This window comes from Meriones unguiculatus, chromosome 3, assembly GCF_030254825.1.
Source record: "Meriones unguiculatus strain TT.TT164.6M chromosome 3, Bangor_MerUng_6.1, whole genome shotgun sequence".
In the NCBI taxonomy this organism is placed as follows: Eukaryota; Metazoa; Chordata; class Mammalia; order Rodentia; family Muridae; genus Meriones; species Meriones unguiculatus.
Window position 1 is genome coordinate 15814423 of NC_083351.1, and position 27169 is coordinate 15841591.

General features: G+C 53.0%; 1 protein-coding gene and 1 long non-coding RNA gene across 3 annotated transcripts; one reads left to right on the forward strand and one right to left on the reverse strand.

Annotated features, from left to right (window-relative positions):
- Nucleotides 1-764: 764 nt before the first annotated feature.
- Nucleotides 765-25365, reverse strand: E2f2 (E2F transcription factor 2). Its single transcript, XM_060379288.1, has 7 exons — nt 24975-25365; nt 19579-19684; nt 17695-17914; nt 16807-16966; nt 13695-13808; nt 10771-10960; nt 765-4123 (listed from the first exon to the last, which is right to left on the reverse strand). Exons 1-7 carry the CDS (start codon nt 25233-25235, stop codon nt 3855-3857), a joined length of 1320 nt encoding a protein of 439 aa, XP_060235271.1. The 5' UTR covers nt 25236-25365; the 3' UTR covers nt 765-3854.
- On the forward strand, nt 17732-18966 carry LOC132652965 (uncharacterized). 2 transcript variants are annotated; one of them, XR_009590550.1, is made up of 2 exons: nt 17732-17843; nt 18475-18966. It is a non-coding gene; the product is annotated as an uncharacterized LOC132652965 (long non-coding RNA). The 2 variants fall into 2 exon arrangements; XR_009590551.1 differs by having other exon boundaries at nt 17760-17843; nt 18097-18966.
- Nucleotides 25366-27169: the final 1804 nt, after the last annotated feature.

Below are 27169 nucleotides of genomic sequence, written 5' to 3' on the forward strand. Positions count from 1 at the left end.
CACAACCATCTATAATGAGATCTGACGCCCTCTTCTGGCGTGCAGCCAGAACATTGTATACATACCAAATCTAAAAAAATTAAAAGATATCTCATGTAGCTCAGGCTGGCCTTGAACTCCTGTCTCCTTCATCTCCCAAATGTTGGGTGCTATACACCACCACACCTGACTTTATAATGTCCCATCCTTTCCAACAACAACAACAAAAAAAAAAAAAATTTTTTTTTTTTTAAATTATTGGAGCTAGAGATGGTTCAGCGGGGAGGAGTGCTTTACAAGCAAGCATAAACACCTGTGTTCCCAGAAAAAACAACACCAAGCATGGCACCCCAGTGCCCGGGCAGGGAGGCACAGGAGGCTTTGGGAGACCTGTTGGGCTCTGTGTATCTGCACCCACGTACACAATGGCGACCCCTCTGATCTGGGGACGCTGCCCTGAGATGTAGACTGGAGCGTGACTGTTAGGAACAGGGAGGCTAGTAGGAAGGCAAGGGGCTCACACTGCAGAGCTTGGCACCGCTAACTCCAGACGTGGGAACAAGACAGGGAAAGAATGACACGGGGTCGGGCACATCAGCAGGGCAGATAAGCTCCTCACCCCCAGCCCAGGGACCAGCCCCTCAGTGGATAAGACCTGTCACTCAGGAAGCACAACAGGGCTGAGGTATAGTTCAGTGGTTGGGCATGTGTTTATCATGTATGAGGTCCTGGGGGGTCAGGGGGATTCCCTGGTTCTGCAAAAAGAAATCACACCAAGACAAAGCTTCCCAGAGCCGCCACTGTTTAATGCCCAATTATCACAGCAGAAGGAAACTCGCTGGCGTTCAAGGCAGGACTTTGGGTGAAACCAGGAGGTAGGTGACCCGCACGAAGCCCCAACTCAGGGACCCCAGACCCCCTCACCCCAAGGCATCCTCAAAACAGACCACACCCGAAAGACTTCATCTCTTCCACGAGCCAGACGCTGGCCAGGCTTGTGGCCGCTATGGTCCCTGAAGAGCCTTGTGGGAGAAGAGGGGACCCAGGTGAGGTGGAGTCTCTGGGTACAAGGACAGAAACCAAGAAACTGCTTCTAAACAGCCCCAAAGGTTTCAGGGGCGCTAAAGCTACACAACACCCAGTGCTGGCAAAAGCAAACCCTCTACAACACTAACCTGTGTGGAACGGGAGGCTGAGAAGACGCAGGGAGGGGAAACCAAGTCACACCCCCTAAAATAGTTTATAAACTACCAGAACTTCCCCTCGTCACAGCCACACTAGCTGGCCAAACCACCACAGAGAAGGGACCCATCCTGATATCTGCCAACAGGTGCATTTCCAAGCCTATTTACAAGTTTAATTCTGCTAAGTGCTCTGGGGTCCCCAGGGACATGAAGGCCCTGGGGACACAAAGGACTTGGGGGCTGCTGGTGGGGCTGGGAAACCTCCCTGAAGAAAGCATTCACCTCGGAAAGAAACTGGCATCTTTCCCACACCTAGCATGAACATTTCCACGGGGCCTTAAATAAATTCCACTCAAAAACAGTGTTCCAAATGGGGAACCCCCCATTCTTTTAAAGCACTCTAAGGAACTTGGGGGTCTCAAGTATCATTGGCAAGAAAGCGGCATAAGCTTGTTTCCTTGGGGCTTCTCCGGGAGGTCCAGCCCCTGGACCAAGCAGGGTTGAAAAGAGACAGCCAGGACAGCAGGAGGCAGCTCCTGGGAAGGCCTCCATCCCTGTGCCCGGCATTTGGTGACTGAATCTGAACTGCATTATAGCCTCACTCCAGACAGGAATGACAGCCCTCTTCCCCCTAACCCTACCTCTCCACCCAGAGCCCAAGGCAGGGAGGTCAGGCATCTCTGCTCTCGGAGTTGGCACATGGCTAAATGGGAGTGACCTGAGAACAGCAATGCCGTCCCTGGCCTCGGGCAGCCTTGGGAGCATCAGACTAGATCCCAGGTAGCACCCTCATGGCTTGAGGGTCACCTTGTGTCTAGAGCATGCTGGGTTTCTAGATGGTCTGATAAGACCTGATGTTTGGTAAGAGACCCAAGACAGCTCTTTAGCAGGTATGTCCAACCTGCAGCATGGGCGACAGCTATGAGCACAGCCCAACACAAAATTGTAAACGTACTTAAGACATCATGAGCTTTTTTTTTTTTTTTTTTTTTTTTTGGTAGCTTAACTGTGCAGTTCTTGAGTGTGAACTTTATAGAGGACGAGGACACATATGTCAAAGGTTGGACATGTGTATCAAAGTATACAAACTTCAAAGAGGGGCAGCTGTGACACACTGCCAATCCTCGAAGGGGTCTAACTCGGGGTGGGGGGAGGGGGGAGGAAGTTGAGCCAAGGATAAGACAAATTAACCCAAATGGGCTTCAGTACAGATGAGCCTAACATCCAAACTTTTAATGCCAGTCAGCCAGCTCGGAGCTGCCTGGCAGAGCCAATCTCACCTTTTAAATCAGTTTAATGCTACAAACTCACAACAACAACAACAAAAGTGCTGAGCCCCTGAGGAACCCCAGCTCCCTGAGGGTGGGTGGAAGGCCTCTCAGGCCCCCTCACCCCTGGGTGCACCTCTACAGAACACATGGCCTTGGTTCCACCATTCTCTGTCTCAGGAAGGGCAAGAGAGAAAAGCAAGGCCCCTCTCGCCATCTGACCCCTGGGACCCTGGATGGTCGGCCTATGGAAAAAGAAGTGAAGCCCACGGCACTTCTAGTGTCCCCACACCAGGAGAGGTGGCAGGCACCGGCCGTCTCCTCACGAGCTGCTGAGGCCTAGTCTGCAGTGAAGAAGCCCACCCCCATCCTGTCACCCCTCAGCACTCCCAGGAGGAGGGATCGGGTGCAAACCTGCTCCCGGGCTCCAGTCACTTCTTAGTCCTTAGAAATAGAGTGAGGGCTTAGGAAGGCTTGGAGTACCTAAGCAATCTTCCCGCCCCCTCAGCCCCCTCAACAACGGTGACCAAGAAACAAAATAATCCTCCCAGGCTAGCATGGGCAGCCCACAGGATCTTGGTTTTCTTCTCACACTTGTCTTAGCCTCCACCGCCCAGGTCTCTGACCAGGACTAGGCAGACACCCCAGAAGCTCCAAGGCAGGGGCTCCAGGAGCCACGACACGTGCCTCCTGCTTTTTCCTGGAAGCTCTTCCAGGTTAACTCCTGAAGGCCTGTATGTACATTCTAAGGCTCAGGCAAGATAAGAGATCCAAGAAATAAAAAATAAGAAAGGATAAGGGATCCAATAGGAATCAAGCCTCCTTGGCTACCTCCCCTGGGAACCTCTCTAGGATGGCTGATGCCCTTGGCTGGGCCTGGCACTTTCTAGAATTACAAGGCCTAAGTGCAATTAATATTCAAGCAAACTGGATAGTCTCCTCAAGACCCAGGCACCACTGTGGGGCCAGAGAACGACCAAGGAGTTGGCATGGGCCCCAGGAAGCCCAGGTGTGCCCGTAGGCAGTGGGTATGGGTGGGCCGGTCTGAGGAGAAACAGGAACAAATCTCCCTGCTAAAACTCAGGGCGGACAAACAAACACAACTCAACCTGAAATAAATACAAAGGCGTTAAGTGCTTCTGAAGAAAGCCAGGGACCAACTGCCCTCAGAAGGAGGCAGCAGACCCTTTCCCTGAATGTGGTCGCTTGTACCTGTGGTCCTTCGTGAAGGGGTCAGAGGTTACAAGAGGAGGATCAGGGCCCAGCCCCTGATACACTCCTCACCCATATCCCCCTGGCTGGCCTCCACCTGAAGGAAGGCTGGAACGGAGCCACTCACACACGGAGGGTGACACCTGGCGTCCAGCATCCCCCGTGTCTGGGCAGAGAGCCTGTCAGTCTGTCTGTCGGGAGGTAGGACTCTTCAGTTAATCAACAGGTCCCCAAGGTCATAGGAGTCGAAGAGGTCACTGATGCCCTCACCCTCATCCATGCCCCACAAGTACTCGTCGTGGTCCAGGGGCGGGGAGAAGCTGATCAGAGGGGAGCTGGCTGTCAGGATCGGGGACAGGAACTGGTCCTCAGTCTGTTGCAGAAGGGGGTGCGTCAGCTCCAGCATGTTGTCGGTGGCTTCCAAGGGGACGAGGGACGGTGCTGGCGGTGGCGGTGGCGGGACCGGCTGGGGCATCAGTACTAGTTTTGGAGACAAATAGACAAGGGTCATGGCTGGCCCTGACCAGCGGTGGAGGGAGGGGGGGTGTCTTCCTGCTCCCTGGATGCCTGGCCCCTCCTCCATCTCTTCCACTCGATGGCCTGGGGACACTATCTCTCCAGGTACCTGTCACAGGAACCTCATCTCCCACTCTCTCCTTCTCCCCTCCCCTGGGCGCAGTGACGTGTTCCTAAGAACCTACCCTTGGCTCCTGTACCCAGCCCACCTCGCTACCTTCAAGGACTGGTTTTGAAGCCATTTCCTCATTCCTGCATCTCTGGCTTCCCCGACTCTCCTAACATCATCACATCAGCACACAACACCCCGACAGCTCCTATCTCTAACAGGCATCCTCCTGGGCTGAAGAGGTGGGTGTGGCTCAGTGCGCTGTTCTCGCAGAGGACCTGAGCTTGGCTCACAGCATCTACCACTGGCAGCTCACAACCGGCAGCTCCCGATCCCAGAGATGATGCCTTCCCCTGGTCTCGGTGGGCACTGGTATCCGTATGCACATACCCACACACAAATAATGAAAAATAAAATAAGCATTTTTTTAAGCATTGCCACCCCTATCCCCAAAGGAGAGTGGAATGGAATGAAGTTCGGTCCTTATGTGGTTTCCTAAAATTAGCTCAGAGTGGACTAAAGGCCAAAAGCAAAATCTCAATCTAGGACAAAAGTTTCAGGGCAAGGATGGTGGCTTACAGTTCTAATTCTGGCCCTCGGTGGGCAAAGGCATCCTTTGAGACTACAGAGCAAGATCCGAAACAAAACAGCAAGGCCTGGGAAGATGGCTTAGTCGTTAGTTGCGGTAGATGCAAGTACACACACCTCAGTGCCTACCAAAACACAAAAATACACCTTGCTATAAAAAGGCACAAATGGGCCAGGGACAGCGCCTGTAATCCCAGCACTTGGGGAGGCAGGGGGATCTCTGTGAGTTTAAGGCCAGCCTGGTCTACAAAGCGAATTCAGGACAGCTAAGGCTACGCAGAAAAACCCGGTCTCAAAAAAGACAAAAACAAAACAAAACAGAACAACAACAACAGACTGCTTGTCCGGCAAGTAGGAGGACCTGAGTCTCAGTCTTCCAGCATCCGTGTAAAAGCTAGCGTGGCTGGGAGGCAAGTGGGTCCTGAGAGCTTACAGGCCAGCCAGTGTCGCCAAATGATAGCGAGTTTCAGAGCCAGTGACTCCGTCTCAAGGTAATAACTCAGAGGGCAATAAAGGAAGACACCTGATGTGCTGGTCTCTGCACACACATGCATGTATATGCGGAGCTACTCATGCACACACATGTACACCCTAAACAACACATCACCACTAAACAACACCATCATCACTAAAGCTTAGGGCTGGAGGCATAACTCAGCAATACAGTATTTGCTTAGTATGCACAGGCCCCGGGTTCGATCCCCAGCCCATCACAACACATTTCTGAGATTACGGCAGGGGGCCTGGCAAGGGAACAGGAATGCGGCTGCAAAATCCCAGCCCTGCCTCGTGTCCACTGTGGACACCCAGCTTCCTGGGAAGGCTAAAGGAGAAACTACTCAGAATCATGGGGAGTGGAGGGATTAGGGAAGCAGGGAAGGGCTGTGGAGGCCTTCGGGGAACGTGGGCCTTGTTCTCTTTCTTGATGCTACCAGCCTGGAGCAGTTCTCTGTAACACCTATTCCTCTGCCCAGACGGAATAGCTCGGAACTGCAGGGCCCACATGGATGCGCAGTTCATGTTAGCTGTTTATAAAAACACACCCTGGCCAGGCGATGGCGGCGCACGCCTGTAATCCCAGCGCCTGGGAGGCAGAGGCAGGTGGGTCTCCGTGAGTTCGAGGCCAGCCTGGTCTACAAAGCGAGTCCAGGACAGCCGGTACACAAAGAAACCCTGTTCCGAAAAAACAAAACAAACAGAATAACAACCACCACCACCACGTGGTGCCACGTTCACGAGGAGCGGTGCCAGGACTAGAAGCCAGGCCCCTGTGCATGCTAGGCAAGCTCTCTGCCACTGAGCTACATCCTTAACACTCTCCACACTTGTCATTTTTGAGACAGGGTCTGGATAAGTTGCCTGTCCTGTCCTTGAACTCACTACATTCCAGGCAAGCCTCTCAGTCAAGACCCTCCTGTCTCAGTCTCCCAAGAAATGGCGAGGCTTTTGTCACTAGGCCAGGCGGACATTTATGTGTTTGTTTATCTATGTGTCTCTTGAGCCCGGGTCTTACCATGCTGCCAATTTCTAGGTTCAAATACTCCCCCTCCCCCCACCGCCTCATTTGGTCTCCCAAACCCAGGACGACAGGCTCCAAGCCAAGTCTCCCAATTTCAGATCCTCTGTCTCGGGATGTCAGAGCCAGCCCCTTCTCGAAGGAGGAAACTGAGTTGACAAGGTTAGCGATTCCTCCACAGAAACCAGAACCTTAAATGCCAAGACTGCTGCGCTCTGCGCTTTGGTCCTGGAGAGATGGCTCAGAGGTTAAGAGCACTTGCTGCTCTTGAAGAGGACCTGCATTTGGTTCCCAGCACCTACAAAGAGACTCACGACTGCCTGTAACTCCAGTTCTAGGGATCTGATGTCCTCTTCTGCACATAAGTGGTACATATACATACATACATGCATACATACAGAGGCAAACACACACGTAAAATAGTCTTTAAAAACAACAACCAGCTGGGCCCAGTTGTATACGCTTGTAATCCCAGCACTCAGGGAGGCAGAACAGGGGAATTTCTATGAGTTCAAGGCCAGCCTGGTTTACAAAGCAAGTCCAGGACAGCCAAGGCTACACAGAGAAGCCCTGTCTCAAAAAAAAAAAAACCCAAACCAAAACCAACCAAAAACCTCTACTTCCAGCTGGAGCATGGGGACCATGTCTGTATCTTCGTATGTGAGTGTGCATGTAAGTGTATGTGTGTGAATATACACCCCCAGGCAACTTCCTTTTCATCCTCTCAGCGTATGTGTGAGTGTACACCTTCAGGACAATCTCCCGTTCCTCCCTTCAGTGGGGACAAAGGGGCAAGCAAAACTGACTCCATGCCCACCTACCCCTAAGCCTCCAAGTCTTCTTGCCCGCCCCCACCCCACCATCTGGGATAGAACCCAGGGCCTTAGTGGCTAGGCCAGCGCTGTATCCCTCCCTGAGCTCCACCGCAGCCTCTGGGCTTCAGCTCTTACACTAAAAATCTGACATGGACCTTTTACCACTGTCTCCACGAAAGGTCTTAGAGGACAAGCAACGCGCAGGAGGCTCTGACTTTGGAGAGCCAGGTACATGTTTACAGCTGAGCGAGAGGGCAGCAGGTGGGAGGGGAGGGTGGGGCACAGGTCTGGGTGGAAAGATAGGGACTAGGGAGGTGCCCAAAGGGACCGATGGCTGGGCACGCAGAGAAGCCCTGGTCCCTGAGTGACACACACTGCAGAGATCACCAGACAGGAGTCAAGAGTCTGGGTTCTGGTCCCAGCAACTCCATCAACTTCCTGTGAGAGCTCAAGGAAGCCGCTTGCTCTGTCTGGGCATTACTTTAATCATGTAGAATGAGATCAAGGTCAGTAAGTTTCCGTAAAGGGCTGGACAGTATTTCAGGTTGTGTGTATCACTGTAACACAGTGGCCCTCTACCCCACTATTTTTATTTTTATGTTTTGGGTTTTGGAGACAGGGTTTCTTTGTGTAGTCTTGGCTGTCTGGGACTCTCTTTGTAGACCAGGCTGGCCTTGAACGCATAGAGATCTGCCTGCCTCTGCCTCCCTGAGTGCTGGGATTACACGTTACCACAGTGACCATCGAATTTTTTTGATTGTTTTTAAAGACTTAGGGAGGCTGGAGAGATGGCTCAGTGGTTAAGAGTACTGTCTGCTCTTCCTGAGTTCAATTGCCAGCACCCACAGGGTCGCTCACAACCACCTATATTTGGACTTGATGCTCTCTTCTGGCACGCAGGTGTATATGCACATTGAGCACTCATATGTAAAAATAAATAAATCTTTAGAAAAAGACTTATTTTACGTGTACAAATATTTTGCCTTTGTGAATGTATGGTGCTATCTGTATACACTGCCAGCAGGGGTCAGAAGAGGGTGTCAGATCAGATCCCCTAGAACTGTAGTTACAGAGTCACCCTGTGGGTGGTGGGAACTGAACTCATGTCCTCTGCAAGAACAGCAAATGTTCCTAACAGCTGAGCCATCTCTCTCGCCCCCCTCTTCAACTCTTAGAAAGTGTAAAAACACAAGCTAGGGGGTAGCTCAGTGACAGAGTGCTTGCTTGCCTACCACGTGTAAGATCCTGGGTTCAGTTCCCAGCCCAACCACGGAAATTCAAAGCCATCATTAGCTCACTGGCCTTATGAAAAACAAGCCAGCTCTGACCTGCAAGGTGAGTGTCAACCTTCGCGTTAGAGAGACGGAAATCAGCCTGTGTCCTGTAGAACTTCACAAGTCTTTACTCCCAGACCAATCCCACTCTGCCTTTCTTTAGAATCTACGGTTCTGGGGCTGCCAAGATGGCTCACTGGGAGAAAGAGCTTGCGGCAGAGCATTGAGACCTGAGTTCAAACCCCAGAACCCACGTGGTAGAAAGAGTAAAAAATGATTCCTGAAAGCTGATCCCTGGCTTCCACATGTGGGTGGCCCACACAGTAAGTAAATGTAACAAAAAGTAAACAGCAAATCATAGGCTTAGATATAGTGCCGGCCTACATGCCGGAAGACCCTGTTCCTGTGAGGTGGGGCGGAACTCCAGGAGAAGGCATGGCGGTCCTGCAGAGGTGGCTCCTGGCTCCATTGACGTATTAGCTGCACCACCGGCCTCCCAGCCAGGTGTGGGCCTTCCAGCCAGGGGCCCTTCCTGGTTTGTCCTGTGCCTGAGGACACAGCATCGGGCCCCAGTGGACCAAAGGTCAAGACACCACCACGCTGCCTCCCAGCTGTCTGTGCTTGGCTAGGCTGCATCACCTCTCCTCGCTAAAGCAGGGTAATGAGACCTCCTTCAAGGTGGGCCACGGGATGGGAAGACCCACAACTGAGTCATGGTGGGAAAAAAAAAATACCCAGCTACTGTCACCAGAGAAAGTTCCGAGCCTTCTTCTGGAAATCCAGGGCTAACCAGATGTGGTAGTAACCCCCAGTAATCCCATCCCTGGGAGGCGAAGATGGAGGACCTCAGCTACAGGTCAGCTTGGGTTAGAGAGCTCGTCTCAAACCCTTACAAAGACCTGGGGCCAGCGAGGTGGCTTTGCAGGCAATGGCACTTGCCACTAAGTCTGACCATCCGAGTTTCATCCCTGGGACCCACAGAGTGGAAGGAAGGAAATGACTCCTGCAAACTGTCCTCTGACCTCTACAACATGTCAGGGTATGCACGTGACCACGTATACACACGTCCACAAATAACAACAAAGGAGCGTAAAATAAATACATAAATAAGTGATCTGAAAAATAGTAACGGAGACTTGGGCTAAGGGTGTGGCTCTGTTGATAGGGCGCTTGTGGATTGGGCACAAAGGCCGGGCTTTGATGGCGTATAAATGTGTATATGTAACCCATAACTCTCATACTCGGGGTAGGGGCAAGAGGATGAGAATGTAAGGTCACCCTTAGACACAGAAAGTTCGAAGCTAGCCTGGACTGCATGAGAGCCTATGTCAAAACAAAACCAAACCTACCAGGCATGGTGGCACATACCTTTAATCTCGGCATTCAAAGCAGAGACAGGCAAACCTTAGGGTTGAAGCTGGCCTAGGCTACAGGTGAGGACTGAGGAGAGAAAGGCAATTGTGCGTCTAGCTCTCTGGGTTTATTGTTGTTTGTCTTGGTGGCAGCTAAGAGCATAAACATTCAGTAGTAAAAGTGCGAAATCTAACGTGAAGCTCCACAAATTTTAGCGAGGCCGTGTTGGCGTAGGCCTTTAACCCCAACACTCAGGGGGCAGAGGCAGGCCATTCTCTGAGGCCAGCCTGGTCTACAGAGTTCTAGGGCAGCCAGGGCTACACAGGTAAGCCACCATGTGGGTGTTGGGAATTGAACCTGGGTCCTTTTGTGTTCCTAGCCACTGAGCCATCTCTTCAGCCTTGGCTATTCTAATGGTACAGTATATTGAAAGGCAGAAACTTCAGATCTGGTTCATTTTTGTGCAGGATGCTCTTTGTATTTACAGAGTCTTTATGACAAACTTTTAATTAAACTTTTTTTTTTTTTTTTGTAAACCCACAAAACCGACAGGGTGAGGCCGTGGCTTGGTGGCTCAGTGCTCACTTACCTAGGATGGGTAGTGCCCTGGGTTCAACTCCCATGCCACACACATGTCACTGCTTACTGAGTCTTACAGAGCGCCACATGCTAGGCTGTGGGCTGTCCTCCTAGCCGTGGCGGCGGCAGAAATGACAGTAACAGGTCCTTCCAGGCCAAACACTCAGTTTCCATTAGCTCGCTGACCCTTTTAATAACCTGAGCGTTAAATATTAACTACTATTGCCCAACCTGCAGATGAGGAGATTGAAGCAGAAACTGTCGAAGGGCACGAAGCCGAGGGGGATGAGCGGCTGAGCTGCCCCAGAGCAGCACCAGCTCCCCTGGTGAGACAGGGCCGCTGAGCATGAAGCACAGTGACCACCCAGAGGGCCTACCTGAAGATGGTGTCTCTGGGATCCCAGGGTCGGTGCTGCAGCTGGGCTCAGCGCCGTCAGCGATGGGGCTGAGGCCAGAGGTGGAGGGGAGAGCCTCCCTGGCAGGACTGTCTGGCTCCTGCACTTCCTCTGGGCACAGGTAGACTTCAATGGGCCCTTGGGTGCTCTTCAGATAAATCTGCAGGTTCTCCTGGAGGAGGAAGAGAAACCACCTCAGTGCTGGACACGGGCCCACGGGTCATCAGGTGTGAGCAGGCACAGGCAGTGCCACCCACGCGAGCAAACTGAGCCCAGGCCGGACACTGCTCCGCCCCGCCGGGAGGACATCGCTGTTCCACTGTCCGACCTGCAAATGTCCTTGCAAGGAGGACACCTTGATTTTTCCCTTGGGGGAATCGGACTCCCCTGTGCCCTGCCATGAAGTGTGGGAAGGGGCCTTCCAATTCCAACACCCCCACTGTGACTCAGCTCTAGAGAGTCAGGGCTACGTGGCCCCCTCCAGGTGTCATGGCCGAGGTTAACCCAACCAGCATAGGGTTCAGGACCCTGGCTGGACACAAGAATAGAAGGTCTCTTCCTCCCAGGTTGGCTAAGCTGTTGCCACACAGGCTGTCTACCACAGGAGGGGAGCCCGACTGAGAACAGCACAGAGAGGGGTGGGCAGAGATAGACAGAGCACTGGAGAGATTTGAGTCCCTGAATTAAACTTTGTCTCCCCCAAATCCTGGGCTGGTCGCTTGGTCTTCCCTTCACCACAGGCTTAAACCAGTGGGACCGAGCTTCTCCACCCCTGTCCTTCCCACTGCATCTCTACAAAAGACACAGTGAACACACACACACACACTCGGCCACAAGTTCAGGTCTCTATGCATCACGTCACCTGGCAGAAACAGCATCTCTGATACTGTTTACCTGTCTCCCCAGGGTGCTTCCTCTGTCCTTCAACACATCTTCAGTCAAGTTAGAGAGCCCCTGCCTGGGTCTCCCCCAACCCACCAGGTCCTGAGGGATGGGGCTCTCACAGCATGGGTTCCTTCAAACACAGCATTTCTGGATCTCTCATTACGCTGACACAAGTTGAACAGCTCGTTCTTAAAGCTTAAATCCCTAACGGGCTGGCATCTAGCTCAGCTGCTGGGACGCTTGCCTGGCAGGTATAAGGCCCTGGGCTCCAGCCCCCGAGCCCCCTACACTAGCGTGCTCTTGAATGCCCACAGTCCCAGTATTCTGGAAGTAGAGGCAAGGGGACAGAATTTCAAGGCCATCTGTGGTTACACATAGTGAGTTCTTGAGGAATCATGTCAAAGGTGGGCCAGAGAACTGAGATTGTGTGTGTGTGTGTGTGTGTGTGTGTGTGTGTGTGTGTGTGTGTTTTAAATGGGAAGATCTCGTCTGGGGCTGATGAGGAAGGAAGTGACTCAGTCTCCAGTCGGAAGCTGAGGACAGCCAGAGTCTAGCAGGCAGGGGCCGTCCAGCAGGCAGGAAGAGGGGAAGCAAATTTCAGCTAGAGGGGCTAGCATGTGCAAAGGCCTTGAGGATGCTCAATTGCAGACAGGCTGACGTGAACAAGGACAGAGAAATGAAGGTGGCTGAGTCCTCTGGGCTCAGGGCACCAAAGGCTTTACAGGGAGGACTAAGGATTTCGGTTTGGAGCTGGAGGAGATGGTTTAGAGCACCGACTAAGAGCACTAGAGCTCTTCCGGAGGACCCAGCTTTGACTTCCAGCACCCTCTCAGCAGCTCACAAGAGCCTGTAACTCCAGTTCCAAAGAGATCCAACACCCTCTTCTGGCCTCCACAGTCGCTGCGCACACATAGTGCACAGACTATGTCATTCAGGCAAAACACCCAAACATATAAATAAAAATATGAATGAACCTCAAAAACAAAAACAATTTTGGTTTTGGGATAGAGAACCCTCAGCAGAAGAGCACCTGTCCTCAGGAGTGATGACAGCTGAAGGAGAACTGACTCCCACCAATTGTCTCTGACCTACACACACACACACACACACACACACACACACACACACACACGCATGCACACATAAGGTCGGGGCTGACTAGATAAATACAATTTTGAAACTTTTTGTCATTTTCTTATGCAGGGTTTCTCTGTGTAGCCCCAGCTGTCCTGGACTCGCTCTGTAGACCAGGCTGGCCCCGAACTCAGACATCCGCCTGCCTCTACCTCCCAAGTGCCGGGATTACAGGTATGTGCCACCGCACCAGGCTAAAACATTTTTTTTTAATTTGATCTTTATGCCAGGAATGGTGATGTCTGCCTTTAACACCAGCATTTAGGAGGCAGAGGCAGGAAGATCATGAACCTGGGGCTAGGCTGGGCTACACAGTGAGTTTAAAACCAGCCCAACCCACCTAGAGAGGCCCTGTCTCAAAAGGCCAAGGGTAGAGGTACAGCTCTGTCATAGAGAATGTGCTAGCACATGCAAAGCCATGGGTTCCATCCTCAGCATTGAAGAACTGTTTCACCTTGAACCTGTGAGAGCTTGGCCAGTGGGTGAAGATTCTTATGAGTCCTGACTGCTTCTGTGGGCACACAAGCGCATGTGCACAGGAGCCCACGCAGGATGAATGTACACACCTGTGATCCCAGCACTCAGGGAGGCAGAGGCAGGGGGATCTCTGAGAGTTTGAGGCCAGCTTGGTCTACAAAGCGAGTCCAGGATAGCCAAGGCTACATAGAGAAACCCTGTCTCGAAAAACCAAAATAATAATAATAATAATAATAATGAAGACAATCTCTGCAAAACCAGGGATGTCCTCAAGCCAGTACTTAGTCTCCATTGTTCTTTCTAGATTCTGCCACTTCTGCCCCAGGCTCCAGAATGGATCAGTGGAGCGTGGGCTAGAAGTGCCAGGCACACTCTAGAGCTACCCAGGGCCTTCCCGCCCCGTTCCTCACCTCTGCCCTGTCCGGCACTTCCAGTCTTGTCTGAGGAGGGGCTTTAACTGCTATCACTGTCTGCTCCTTGAAGTTGCCCACAGCACGGATATCCTGGTAGGTCACATAGGCCAGTGTAAGGGCAGTAAGTTAAGAAAAACAACCGCCTTGTCAAAATGCACATCCCAGCTTCCCAGGACTTTCCTCTCCCCTCTAAGCCTCTGGAAATCACACCCTCACACACGATACAGCTCAGGAAAAACTGCGAATGTCCCATAGCCTGCTCTTTGAATAGCACAAGCCACCTTCCGACCTGCTGGAAGGCAGATTGAAAGTCCAGGGTGAGTGCGGCCGTTTGCAACCCACAAGGAAACAGGATCGGCCTAGATGCCCATCAACAGGTGAATGGTTGTGGAAAATATGTTACAGACTCAACAGAATGGTACCAGCATAAAGGAAAATGAAAACAGGAAACTATTACATGAAGCGAGGTAACCCAGAAAGACAAACGCTGGCCTGCTGGTGATGATGCAAGACGTTAAGCCCAGCACTTGGGAGGCAGAGGCAGGTGGATCTCTGCTCTTGAGGCCAGCCTGCTCTACAGAGTGAGTTCCAGGACAGCCAGGGCTACACAGAGAAACCCTGTCTTAAAGCCCCAAAATAATAATAATAATAATAATAAACCCTCCAAAAGGAAGACATTATTCTCTCTTCTGCTGATTTTTATGTATGTATTGTAAGTGAGTAGGGGTGGGTAATGGCCAGGAAACTAGAAAAGGGAGGTGCAAGAGTGTTAAGGGAAAGGAGTGGGATAGGTAATAGAACACAAGTACTATGAAAGCCAAAAGGAGAATTCTAGGGGTAGAAGGTTACAAGTAGGGAGCAGAAGAAAGGAGATAGTGAGAGAAGATGAGAAAGACTAAGCACATATAAAAATTCCTTAAGAAAAGCTATTTACTTTGTATGTTGGTTGATAATAAAGGGGCTAAAGAGATGGCTCAGTGGTTAAGAGCACTGACTGCTTGCTCTTCCAGAGGACCTGGGTTCAATTCCCAGCACCCACATGGCAGCTCATAACTGTCTGTAACTCCAGGTCCGGGGGATCTGACACTTTCACACAGACATACATGCAGTCAAAAGACCAATGTACATTAAAAAAATAAATAATAAATGATTTTTAAACAAAGAAATAAAATGTTTTTAAAAATAAAGGCTGGCAAGATTGCTCAGTAGGTAAAGATACTTGCTACCAAGCCTGATGACCTGAGTTCTACCCCAGGGTTCCAGGTGGGAGAGGGAAAGAACTGATTCCTGCAAGTTGTCCTCTGGTCTCTACATGTGTGTTGTGGCATGAGCACACCCCTCACATACTCGCTGATAAACAAATGAAGAATGAAAGCAATAATAGTAATAAAAATAGGGACAGCAATTGCTCAGCAAGCATGAGGAACCTGAGTTTGGTCCTCAAACCCTACATGGTAAAGGGAGAACTGATACCTGACAGTGATCCTCTGACATGCACACTTGTCATGGCATACACACACACACACACACACACACAAGGTTGTGGCCAGCCTGGCCTACACAGTGGGTTCTAAGAGAGCCAGTACTATGTAGAAAGGCCTTGTCTCAATAAGCAAAAGATTCTAAGCTGAGCACAGCAGTGCACGCCTTTAATTCCAGCACCTGGGATGCAGAAAGGCAGGCCAGCCTCTGACTTCTCTCTGAATTCAAGGCCAGCTTGGCATGCAGAGCAATTTTCAGGACAGCCAGGCAACACAGAAGAACACACACACACACACACACACAGTCAGTCAGGCATTGTAGTTCACAGCTGTAATCCCAACAATTTCCTAAGGAGGCTGGGTCAGGAGGATTGCCACCAGTTCAAGGCCTGTCTAGGCTATAGTATAAGGAAAAAAAGGGGGGTGGGGGGTGGAATCAGCTGGGGATACAGCTCAGTTAGGAGTGTGCTTGCTTAGCAATCATGAAGCCCTGGGTTCGAACCCCAGGACCACATAAGCTGGGCATGGTGGTTTACACCTATGACCTCAGCACTCAGGAAGTAGAAGCAGGAGGATCCAGGAGTTCAGGGCCATTCTCAGATGTTTAGGGAGTTCAAGGCTAGCCTTGGGTAGAAACCCTATCTCAAAAACGGTCTTCCCCAGCTTTGAAAACATAAAAGCTATGAAGAATTTAGGGGCACAGAGGGTGGGGAGGGATACTGTGTGACACTGCCGTGGGGACAGGATATGGCTACCGGACAACTCCCTGTGGCTCTGGTTACCTGCAGGAGTTCAACCCAACAGGATCAGAGGGACGGCTCAGCAGCTGAGAGCACTCATTGTCCTTGCAAAGGACCCAGGTTCAATTCCCAACACCCACATGGTGGCTCACGACCATCTGTAACTCAAGTTTCAGGCGACCTGACGCCCTCTTCTGACCCCCCCGAGGGCACCAGGCACACATGTAGCGCACAAATATGTATGAAAGCAAAACACATACAATGAAATAAATAAATCTATAGGAAATAAAAATAATTTTTTTTTAAAAAAAAGAGAGGATATGAAGGCAGGAAGGGGCTGTGTTGGGGGAGAGGGAAATTGGAAATAGATATGGTTAACGTATATGTATATGAAATTGACAAAGACTAAATGAAAGGAGAAGACATGAAAACAAGCTCTGTGGGCCGGTGAGATGCTTCAGGGAATAATGGCGCTGCCTCCCAGCATGCCAGTTGGATCCTTGGGACCTCCGTGGTAGGAGAGAATCGACCTCAGTAAATCTTTTCACCTCCACACACTTGCTATAGCACAATGCACGCCTCCTCACACAAATAAAAACATGTAATTACCAAAAAAGAGAGGAAGCATAATAACTAAAACATACATGGAGAAGGGAACTCCACACTGGATGCAAACACCCATTGCGGGCCTTACCAACATACACAGCATGGCACCTAAATCTCCGTGGCAGGATCTCACAGAAGAAAAGAAAACAAAGCAAACCCCAAACTTCCCTAAGCTTGAGAGATGTGCCAGTCCCCTAGAGGGAGCTAGTCCCTGTAAGGAGGTAAGAAATCAAGAGTGATTGCAACAGCCAGCAGCCCTGCCCCCTCCCTGCAGAAAGGATATTTCTTGTTGGCGTTATCCTCAGTCAGGTGCTTGAAGCTCAGCGAGCAACTCTGAATGAGCTGGTCCAGGGTCTGCTCCGCGTTCATCAGCTCCTTCAGCTCCTGCCCCAGCTGCTGCTGCTTCGCAGGTCGGGTGGGGTCTTCAAATATTCCCCTGCCTCTGGGAAGAGAGCAGCCCCCAGCGTCAGTTCCCTATTCACGGTCCCCACCTCCGGCCGCATAACCGCACAGGGGAGCTGGTGAAACTCCAAGCCAGGGCTAGTCCTGCCAGCCCTGCCTGAGCCGCCCCCACCCCGGTATGCAAATGCAAATCAGCGGTGATGCTCCCTGGGAACTGTCATGGACTCGCCCTTGAAGTTTGGGGTAGGTTAGAGATAAGAAGCCTGAACCCCAGAGTCTGGCCTTCTGCCCCAGCCTCCATCAGAAAGGAACTGTTGACTTTAGCCCTGGCTCCGTGCCTGGGTTTCCTGAGTTCGTGCCAAGGTTCGGTCAGACCTTGGAGCGGTGGGGAGGAGTCTGACTCACACCTGAGCGGCTCCCAAAGGCTTCCCTAAGCCAAGAGGGGGACCCTGACACAGGAGCTGGGGTCCTTTTGGCTTTTACAACCCCTAGAACGCCCCTGCTCTGCCCAGGCCCTTAGCACTCTCTCGCCATTATTTCAGCATTTAACAACACTTGCTACACACAAACACACCAGCTCTGTCCCTCCTCAGAAACCTGGTGGTTGGCTTTGGCCACCCACCACCGCCCCTGCCCTGTACATGTGCGGATTGTCTGTTGCCGGGGAGGACACCCCAAAACCCGCATCTATTGGCTACAGTAGGTCCCGGCCCCGCCCCCACCACATGCACCCACTGGATGGTGCCATGGCCTGGCCCAGGCACTCACACCCACTGGATGTTGTTTTTGGACTTCTTGCGGATGAGCTGGATGCCCTCCAGCACGTTGGTGATGTCATAAATGCGCCGCTTCTGCACATCCAGCACCTCGGCTGCCCAGTTGAGGTCCAGGACTCCATCCTCAGACTCGCTCAGGAGGTAAATGAACTTCTTGGTGAGCAGCCCCAGTGACGTGTCATAGCGTGTCTTCTCCCCGGGAGACTTGGGGGCTGAGGAGGAAAAGGCCCCGTTCACACACCGCTTTGGGGGAGCCAGCCTGGGTTCCCTCTGGATCTGTTCGGCAGCACGTTCTCCCGCCCTCCACCGAGAGAGCTGTCCAGCGTGCGGGCAGGGGGTTCTCCCTGCCGCGCGCACCAGCAACCTGAAACCTGGGGGCGGGGGACCGCTCCAGGTCTCTCCGGCAGGGGGCGCTGTCGGGACCGGAAGCCAAGTGTCGCGACTCCCGGGTTCGGGCCACCTTTCCACTCTAGCTAGGAGCAGGCATAGCCACAGCTCCAACGACTGCTTACTGTTGAGGATCACTGTTGCGGGCACTCTCCTCAAGCGAATACCCGACACGGGTGTACAGAGGCACAGACTGGTCAAGTAATTTGTTCGTTTTACTCAGGATTTAAATCCAGGCAATTTGGCCCCAGCCTTCCCCCTAAACCCATTATCTGCTCCTGCCAATTATACCAGGAATTAGGAGTTATGGTCAGGAGGAATGGGCAAGCCTGGATCTGAGAACATCTTTAATAGACCCACACTTGCCTTTTCTTTCCATGTGTAGCCCAATAATTATCTGAGGAGAATCATTTAACTTCAAACATCAAATGGACCAGGTTCATGGAAAAGGTCCCTTTCTCAACAAGGCTGATGTCGCAACACCACTTCTCAGCTGCAGCGAATTAAACCTCAGGGGGACTTTTGCAATCAAAATGACTTTAAGTCACACAGAAGTCGGTGGCCAAGCTAGTCATGGGAACTAAGAAGGGGACTTGAGAATCCCTTCACACAGAGGCCAAGAATTTGGCACACAGGCTGCTTAGCCCAGTTTTGTGTTAGTGGCAGACATTAATAATCGATCAGTGAGCCGGGCACGGTGTCGCACGCCTGTAATCCCAGCACTCGGAAAAGCAGAGGCTGTCGGATAACTGTGAGTTTGAGGCCAGCCTGGTCTACAAAACAAGTCAGGACAACCAAGGCTACCCAGAGAAACCCTGTTTTGAAAATAATAATAATAATAAATAATAAATAAATAATAATTGATCACTGTGTCGAAGATCACTCTGTTGTCTAACGGAGCTGTGGCATCCTTCAGTCTTGGTTCTGTGTAACCTCTAATCAATCAAACGAAGAGTAAACTGTCTTATCATCCTGAACTAGGGGCGCCTCATCTTCACGAGATAAAGGGGGGTTCCAGAAAAGTCAGGTGGGAGCCCTCGCCTGGATCCACTATTACCTGACACTCAGTCATACCCCTTCGTTAGGTCTCTGGGAAAATTCATTTCTCTCCCGAATAGACTGGCTCAAACTTCCAGGTTAACCTGAATATTGACTGAAAATCCCAGCGGTAGGAATCCCCTGCGGCTTAGCCCAGGCTCTCGTCTAGCGGTTCCCAGTGCTGCGACCCTCTAACACAGTTCCTCATGCTTCTTCACACCTGTAAGTTTGCTGCTGTTATGAATCGTTATGTAAATCTCTGTGTTTTCCGATGGTCTTAAGCGACCCCTGTGGAAAGGTCATTCAACCCCCAAAGGGGTCCCGACCCACAGGTTGAGAACCATTGCTCTGGTGGGACAGCCTGAGGGCCTTCCAGTGCTTGTGACTTGGGTGGGACCGCTGCTTTCTGTCCTTTGCCACCCAGCCGCGGGTGCCCATGGGAAACTCTTACTTTTGGGGCTTGGCAAACCATCCACTCGGATGCACTTCCCCTTGGGAGTCCGGAACTCAGGGACGGTGGGCCTCCCAATGCCTTCCAGGTCCAGCTTCCTTTTGGCCTTTGACAGACAGGGAGAGAGGGGAAGAGGAAGAGTTAGAGCTGGGCCTTCCTTAGCCTCTCCCCTGAACTGCAGCCAGGGCAAGGAGGCCACCAGCAGCCGGTGCTACATCGTGGCTGGCTGAGCGTGGCGAGGAAATGTCCATCAAAGTAAGGAGCAAATAAAATTCCTACCTCTATGGCCCAGGCCCTGGAGGCCCTGCCCAATGCAAAACACACACACACACACACACACACACACACACACAGAGGAAGAAGTGGGCAGGTCCTAAACCACATCAGGCTGGGGACCTGCCCCTTTCAGAAGCAGCTGGCTCAGGCAGACCTGGTGCCCATCACGGCTCCACAGCTGGCCCTTATCAGGGTGGGACCAGCATCCGCCCAGGCCCAGGGGACTTCCTGGCTCCGTGCCACACCCCAGGGAGGTACCCACATTGGGAAACAGTACAAACACCCTCCCTCCCCATTTGGGCTCCAGCTTGAGGGTCCTGGGCCTCCTGAATGGGACTGCTTGTCATTCTTTCTTTTCTGAGACACAATGAGTCCTTCCCCAGCGTCTTGAGGACAAGCAGCTGAGGCCCCGCTGCCACTCCCCGTTCCCGCCAAGCTTGGGAAACACCTGCTGGGGAAACCAAACCACAGCCCATCTGCTCCTCTCTACCCAGACACCACCCCCACCACCACCACCACCACAGGGCCACAATGAGGCTTCTTGCTCCATTGCCCGGAAAGGGCCTCCCTGATGGTTAGGGCTGGGCAGGGGTGGGGCAGAGACACTGGGGCACTGGGGCACTGGGCAAAGGGCCAGCTGGAATCTCCAGCAGGTTTGAAGGCTCACTGTGTGACCTAGGGACATGTGCCACCATAACTAAGAGCCTCAGTTTCCTGCTCAGTAAAATGGGCAGATCATCATGACCCGGAGGTCTTGGGAGTAACTCAAGCGAAGTACTCAGTAAGAGCTACACCGTAGGGGCTCAGGAAATGCACAGTCTATTCCCCAAACACCATCTCAACATCTTCCTGGACACACCCTCTGGGGCCATTGAGCCTGTTTCCTTCCTTCCCTGTCCTCCACATACCCCCCCCCCCCGCCCGGGCATGCTCGGAGAGGTCTGTTTTAACACTTGGTGGTGAGGTCACGCTCCGAAGGGCTGAGCCTTCTAACTGCTGCTGAGCACAGCTGGCCTGACAGGTGTCAGCTCCCCGCCCCGACCCCTGCCCCCTCCAGGAAGTCTCCCTGGACTGGTGCAAGAATTCTCCTGCTCATCGCTTCCAGGAGCCTGAATGTCACCCCTCTCCTCCACCCTAGTCCTCACACAGAATCCAGACACATGCCACTCATCCCTCCAATGGTCTCCTGAGCGCTCCTCAGCTACCTCTCAACTGACTGAGCCAGAGAAAGATCTCACCAGTCACTGGCTATGACCTGCCACATAAGCCAAGCTGAACTCCAGCTCTCAGCCCTAATGAGGCCTCCAGCACCACCAGTAACCATCCTGTGGCTGTTATAATGGAGGCCAGGTGGGCTGCAGGAACTTCCAGCTTGATCAAAATGGTTTGCTCCAGGCCCCCTCCCACCATACAAAGGCAGGGAGACAGGAGAGCAGGTCAAGCCTGGTTCCAGCTCATCCCACACTCCCGACCCCCCATCAGAACCTTACTTGCCACCTGCCAGGCAGGGGCCAGAAGAGAACCAGCCTGTCACATTCCCTCACGGTCCTGATGTGTGTCAGCACTGGCAATCTGTCTTGGCAGACAAGCGGATACAGAGGGGTTAGGTTACAAGGCAGGCTTAAAGTCACGCAGGAAAAAGCAGAGGCAGGGTTTGAACCCAGGTCTGTCCAACTCCAAAGCCATGTGCCAGGCTACGAGAGCCACCCATACACCCCCACCCCCCGCCCCGGGAACTGCTAGGTTGTAAGCCAAGGCCTGGCCACCTGCTCCCATCACTTCACACATCCACCCGCTGCCTCCTCTTTTCTCACGCTCCCTCATTAGGTCCCGAAGTAACAAAGTGTCCCTCACCTAACACCAGCCTAACATCTGGGCACTGCCCAGAGAAAAGCCAGCATGTGGCTGGGCTGAGCTAGCAGAGGCCAGGTGGCACCAGGAGCCGAGCGGCTGAGCACAAGCCTTGGGGTCAGACGGGGTCAAAGCTAGACCTCTCCTTCCTTAGCTAGCCAAGCTGGGAAGTCAGGTAACCTTGACCCACCTAGAGGGCTGGGCCAATCTGCTCCCGCTGAGGAGTCAGTAAGGCACTGCAGAAGAGTAACTTGCCCAGGCCAGTGCAGGAGCTGCCAACACTCAGGCATGGGCCTCGCTGTGGGTGAAGCAAGAGCGAACTGAGATGAGACAGCGGGGGCTAAAGGACTGTGACCACACCCAGAGGGCGATGTGGCCCTAATCTGGACCCTCTGAAGCAGCCTCTCTGTCCTGGTTAGGATTTAATGCCAAGCCCTTGAGGGGAGAACTGCTCAGGAGCCCCAGAGGAACAGAGGAGCTGGCAGGGAAGCAGAGAGTAATCGGGTGGAGAAAGGATATGACTTGTCCAAGAGCAGGGACCTGGGTCTCCCCTCCAACCCAGGGTAGGCACTGGGGTGAGAACAAATTTAGGCATCACTTTGCTGTTTGGCTCCAAAGGTCCATGATAGCAGGACAGACTGAGACATGTCACCCTGCTCCTGAGCCTCTATGCCATGGTCTGACCTGATGCGGGTAGAGTTAAAATATATATATATATATATATATAGCCTACAACCTATGCCACTGGGGAGGCTGAGGCAAAATCTCTCTTTGAGACAGGGTCGAATTATGTAGCCCAGGCTGTCCTAAAATTCTCTGTGTAGACCAGGCTGTCCTCAAACTCACAGAAAGCCACCTGCCTCTGCCTTCAGAGGCAATCTTCCTGCCTCAGTTTCCCTAGTGCTGGGACTACAGATATGTACGTATGCCCAGTTCAGCTGCATCATTTGAGCCTAGGTGTTCAGGACCAGCCTGGCAACAGTGAGACGACAGCAGCAGCAGCAGCAGCAGCCAGCTGTAGTGGTTCCAGCCTTTAACCCCTGTTAAGAAGCAGGCAGATCTCTGAGTTCGAGGCCAGCCTGGTCTACAGAATGAGTTCCAAAACAGTACTGTGGACAGCATAGACAATTTAAGAGCCAAAGAGAAATACCAGCTGTAGGACTGGTAGAAAAACGTCATGAGCCCCGGCCAGAGGTCAGACTCCTTAAGAAAATGTTCCTCGGTCTCTTCTAGAGGATAGCAAGATCAGGCGTGGAAGCAAGCGGAGCCGAGCTACTTCTGCAACTCAGCTTGGTTGTCACCCCTTTAAAGGCCAGCTCCCCAACAAATCTTGCTCACCCCACACTTTACAGCCACAAAGCAGAAGGCCACACCCAGGGCTGGGTTTGGAGCAGCTCCAGGTCACACCCTTGTAAAATGAGTAAGCAGAGGGTTAGGCCTGCCCAAGGGGCCCCCGTGCCCCAGCATCTGGAGATGGACCAGGCTCTGGGCCTGGCAGGCCCCTAGGGAGTCTGATGCAAGGGCACCCCCACCTCTCGGCTGGTGACTTGGGCAAGTGACTTCACCTGGGCTTGGTTTTCCTCACCTACAGAGCACCTCCTCCCGAGCATCTTAACCAAGATAACTGGTTCAGAGTGCCAAGCGGTGCCTGGCAAGCAAGAGCTGCTCTGGCTGAGATCCCCGAGCCCGCCCTGAGAGGGTAGGACAGACAGATGCAGAGCTGGTGGGGAGGTCCGGAGCAGTTCAAAACCCCAGCTGTTCCTGACACTCTACATCCAAAAGCAGGTGGTCAAGGGAGAGATTAGCCAGCCTGAGTCCCCCTTCCTGAGGGCACCTAGTCCCTAAAACAGGCAGTTCAGGGGGAAGGCAAGGCTACAGAGAGAGCTGGCCTGTGGGGCAGGTCACTGTACCATCTCCCTGTGTGACCTCTGACACCCAATTTCCCACCTCTAGAAAAAGCATCTACTTCACAAGCTACACAAACGCACTAGGCTGTAAAATGCTGAACACCAGACGAGGCAAGAGAATGGTTATCCTCAGTTTCTTGACCTGGAGAATGGGGGTGACCACACAGCTCAGCTGCTTGCTGCGCTCCCAGGAAAGGGATCTTGGGAGCTGAAATAAACCTTGACTCCAAAGGCACAAAATGAGGCTCCCCCTGTAGCACTGAGCCCTGAGCCCACCCTGGGACAAAATGCCCTCAGGACACGGGTAGTCTTTTCCCTGCCCCTAGACTTACCACATACTACAAATACCCCCCCAGGCACCCCCTCTTGGACCTGGAGCTGGGAGTGACAGAGGAGACAGGCCAAGCCTGTTCTAGAAGAGGGGACTGGGGCTGTCAGGATGGCTCAGTGGGTAGAGAACTTGCCGCCAAGCTGAACAGCTTGAGCTTGATCCGCGGGACCCACCCACTCAGAAGCAGAAAACCGACTCTGAAAAGCTGTCCTCTGACCTCTCCAACACACCATGCATACGGCACAAACAGCCCCCTCCCCCCCACACACGTAATTTTAAAACCATTTTTAAAGAAGAGGAAACAGAGGCCCCGACGGATCCAAATAGACACAGTAGTGACCAGGAGCCGAAAGCAGGCTCCCCAACCCTCACCCCAACTCCCCCAGGCCCTTCCACTCTCAGGTGGCTCCTACTCCCACAGCAAACACCCCGTGCTACTGCCCCATGCTACCACCCCAGGCTCCCTGACAACACATCTGCCAGACTAGGAAGGACACAGTCCATCTGAACAGGAACTCCAAGCGGCTAACTACATTTGCATCTGCTACTGGCTATTTCGGAAAATGACCAGGCTGTGGGGAGGACCGGAGGACAACACTTGAGGAGGAGCTGGCTGGACAACTTTGTCCACACCAGGCTGGACCAGAGACCCAGGACACCTACTCTGGTTTAAAGTCCCTGGGAAATCCCGCAGGCCAAGCCCCTGGCCTGAAATAGCAGGTGCTGGTTTCGGGCGTAAACAATGAAAGAATGAATGAACTGTAGCAATGTGGACGCCTTGCGCAGACTCCCTCAGGGTCACACAGGCGCTAGGGGCGCTGGGCAGAGGTCTCCGGGTTCCCTGTCCAGTGCTCCTTGCACTCCACAACAGCAGGTGAGATTATTTCACGCAGTCGAAAACGAAGGGGTTCGTCCCCTCTACTGCCGGTCCCACTTCCCAGCTGTACTCAAACTGAGCCCCGGGCACCCTCCTTCCTCTCCTCCCCACCCTAGACAGCTCTAGGGGAAGCACCGGGGGTCCCCAGCATTACCGGCAGCCGGCCCGCGGGCACACATCGCACAATTTGGCCCTCGGGTCCGTGGGGAGTGGCATCGAGGCAAGTGCCCAACGCGGCAGAGGAAGGCACGGTCTGCGTGTAAAGCGAAGTGTAGTAGGCGGTGGCGGTGGTGGTGGCCGGGCAGAGCTGGGGGCTGCCGAGCCCCGGAGGCCACAGCTCGGTGGGGTTCAAGGCGGGCAAGCTCTTTGTGGGTTGAGCGGCGGCCGGAGCCAGGGTCCGCGGCGCGCGCAGCATGGCGAATGCGGCGCCCCCTGCCCACTCGGGTCTGGCGCGCGCGCGCGGGGCACCTGCGGGCCTTGCAGCCGGCTGCGCCCCGGACGCCGGGAGCAGCCGCCAATGGACGCCCGCCGGGCAAGGCCGGACCCTCCCCTCCTGGCCCGCCGCCCAGCGCCGCGGAGCTCGGAGATCGCGTGGCGCGGGTGGCTCCGCCGGGGGCAGGTCCGGCCCGGCCCGGGTCCCCGAATGTCTGGGCGCCCCGGGTCGCGCCGGCGCGGGATGCCCACGGACTCCGCAGTCACGCGCGTGCCCTGCCCCGCGTGGGGGGTCCTGTGCACCCCGCTGGGCTCTCCGCTCGCCCTCTAGTCCACAGCCCTTGCTCAGTCTCCTTTTTCTTTTCTTTTCTTTCTTTCTGCTTTTTTGTTTTTCTTTTCTTTTCTCTCTCTTTTTTTTTTTTTTTTTTTAGCGCCAAAGTACGTGCCGCCAAATTCGGATCTCCCGCGGAAAATGCCGCGCCTTGATTGGCTGCTGCAACATATATGGGCTCCACCCACCCCCCACCCCCGGAAAGGCTTAGTCTAAGAAACAGCGATTACAACAGGAGCTTAGTGGCTTAAAGGGGCCGCGACATCTGCTGACTTGGCGTTCTCCCGTAACAGCCGGCGAAACTGAGGCGAGGGGTGCATCTGGAACTTCCAATGTAGCGACCAGCAGAACACCGAATTGCGCTGAGGAATAGGCCGCTGTTCCTTGGTGGTGGGGGCGAGCCATTGAGCGGAGTCGGACCTGAGCCTTGACCCTCAGTGTATTTCCCAGGCCACAGAACCTTTTGTTCTTTTGCATTGTTGCTTAGTTAGATTATGTAATTTATTAACATATTAATTAATCTAACCGATATATCCCCCTTTTCTCTTCAAAAGAAAGCCAGAAACCTGTTCCTTTAATAGACAGAGGGGCAGGGAAGGGTGGGGCCTCCCGTTTCTGTTTCTTCTTCAGGAAGAACTAACATCTACCGAGCGCCTACCCTAAGCCAGCCAGTACAGCGCACCAAGGGTGGACCATGACATGTGTTATGCTCTTCAGTTTATCCTATCAGTCCTGAGGAGCGGGATGGGTAAAAGCTAGAGAGTCGCGGGATAATTTGCCCAGGGTCATTCACAGATTTGCTGATCTGAGAGTTGGCAGTCAAATGTAGGACAGTCCAGGTTGGGAGTCCTTGTTTGTTCTAGCTCCTCCCTGACTCTACCAAGCTCTGTCCTGCCCGCTGGCAGACACAGCAGGGGCGAGGGTCCAGAGTCTGTCGGAGACACAGTCATCTAAGCACCTCCAGGCTTCTGAGCAATTATTTCACCGCCAACAGTCTTCCTCATTCATAAGTTTCCCCATGAGTGATGGGGTGTCCGCAGGTACTGGCCTATGCAAGGTCCGCTGTGTGAGGCTGTTTTTGTTTGTGTTTTTCAAGTTTGGGCCTTGGCATTCACAGCCCTCCAGAGTCTCCAGTTTAAGACCTAGTCAGACCGTGGCAAATCAGGCAGCCAGGGCTTTGACCCCAGCATTCTTAATTCGCATCCAGGCCCTAGGGCTTTTACCAAAGCTGTTTGACAAGATTTCTCAGTTCTCTAGGTCTTGTCTTTTCTCATCCCTAATAACCCCTCATAGGATCACAGAGAAATCTCAGGAGATAATGCATGCAAAGCTTTCTGTACAGAGCCTGGTCCGTATGAATTGGCAGCTGTTGCTGCCTGGGACTTTGCCTCTGGAACACAGCCCTCTTCAGTCTACAGCAGACCACCGGGAGGGGATGGCACACGCCTTTAATCCTAGCACTTGAGAGGCAGAGGCAGGCAGATCTTTTGAGTAGGCCGGCCTGGTCTACAAAATGAGTTCCAGAACAGCCAGGGCTACACAGAAAAACCCTGTCTTGGAAAACCAAATAAATAAATAACTAGTTA

What these genes read in the sequence shown, in the direction of transcription:
- E2f2 (XM_060379288.1), bottom strand. Translation starts at nt 25,235, where the DNA reads ATGCTGCGCGCGCCGCGGACCCTGGCTCCGGCCGCCGCTCAACCCACA. An exon ending in TGCCCGCGGGCCGGCTGCCG is followed by an intron (nt 19,685 to 24,974) that starts GTAATGCTGGGG and finishes TGTCTGTCAAAG; the next exon opens with GCCAAAAGGAAGCTGGACCT. An exon ending in CCCAGAGACACCATCTTCAG is followed by an intron (nt 4,124 to 10,770) that starts GTAGGCCCTCTG and finishes CTCCAAAACTAG; the next exon opens with TACTGATGCCCCAGCCGGTC.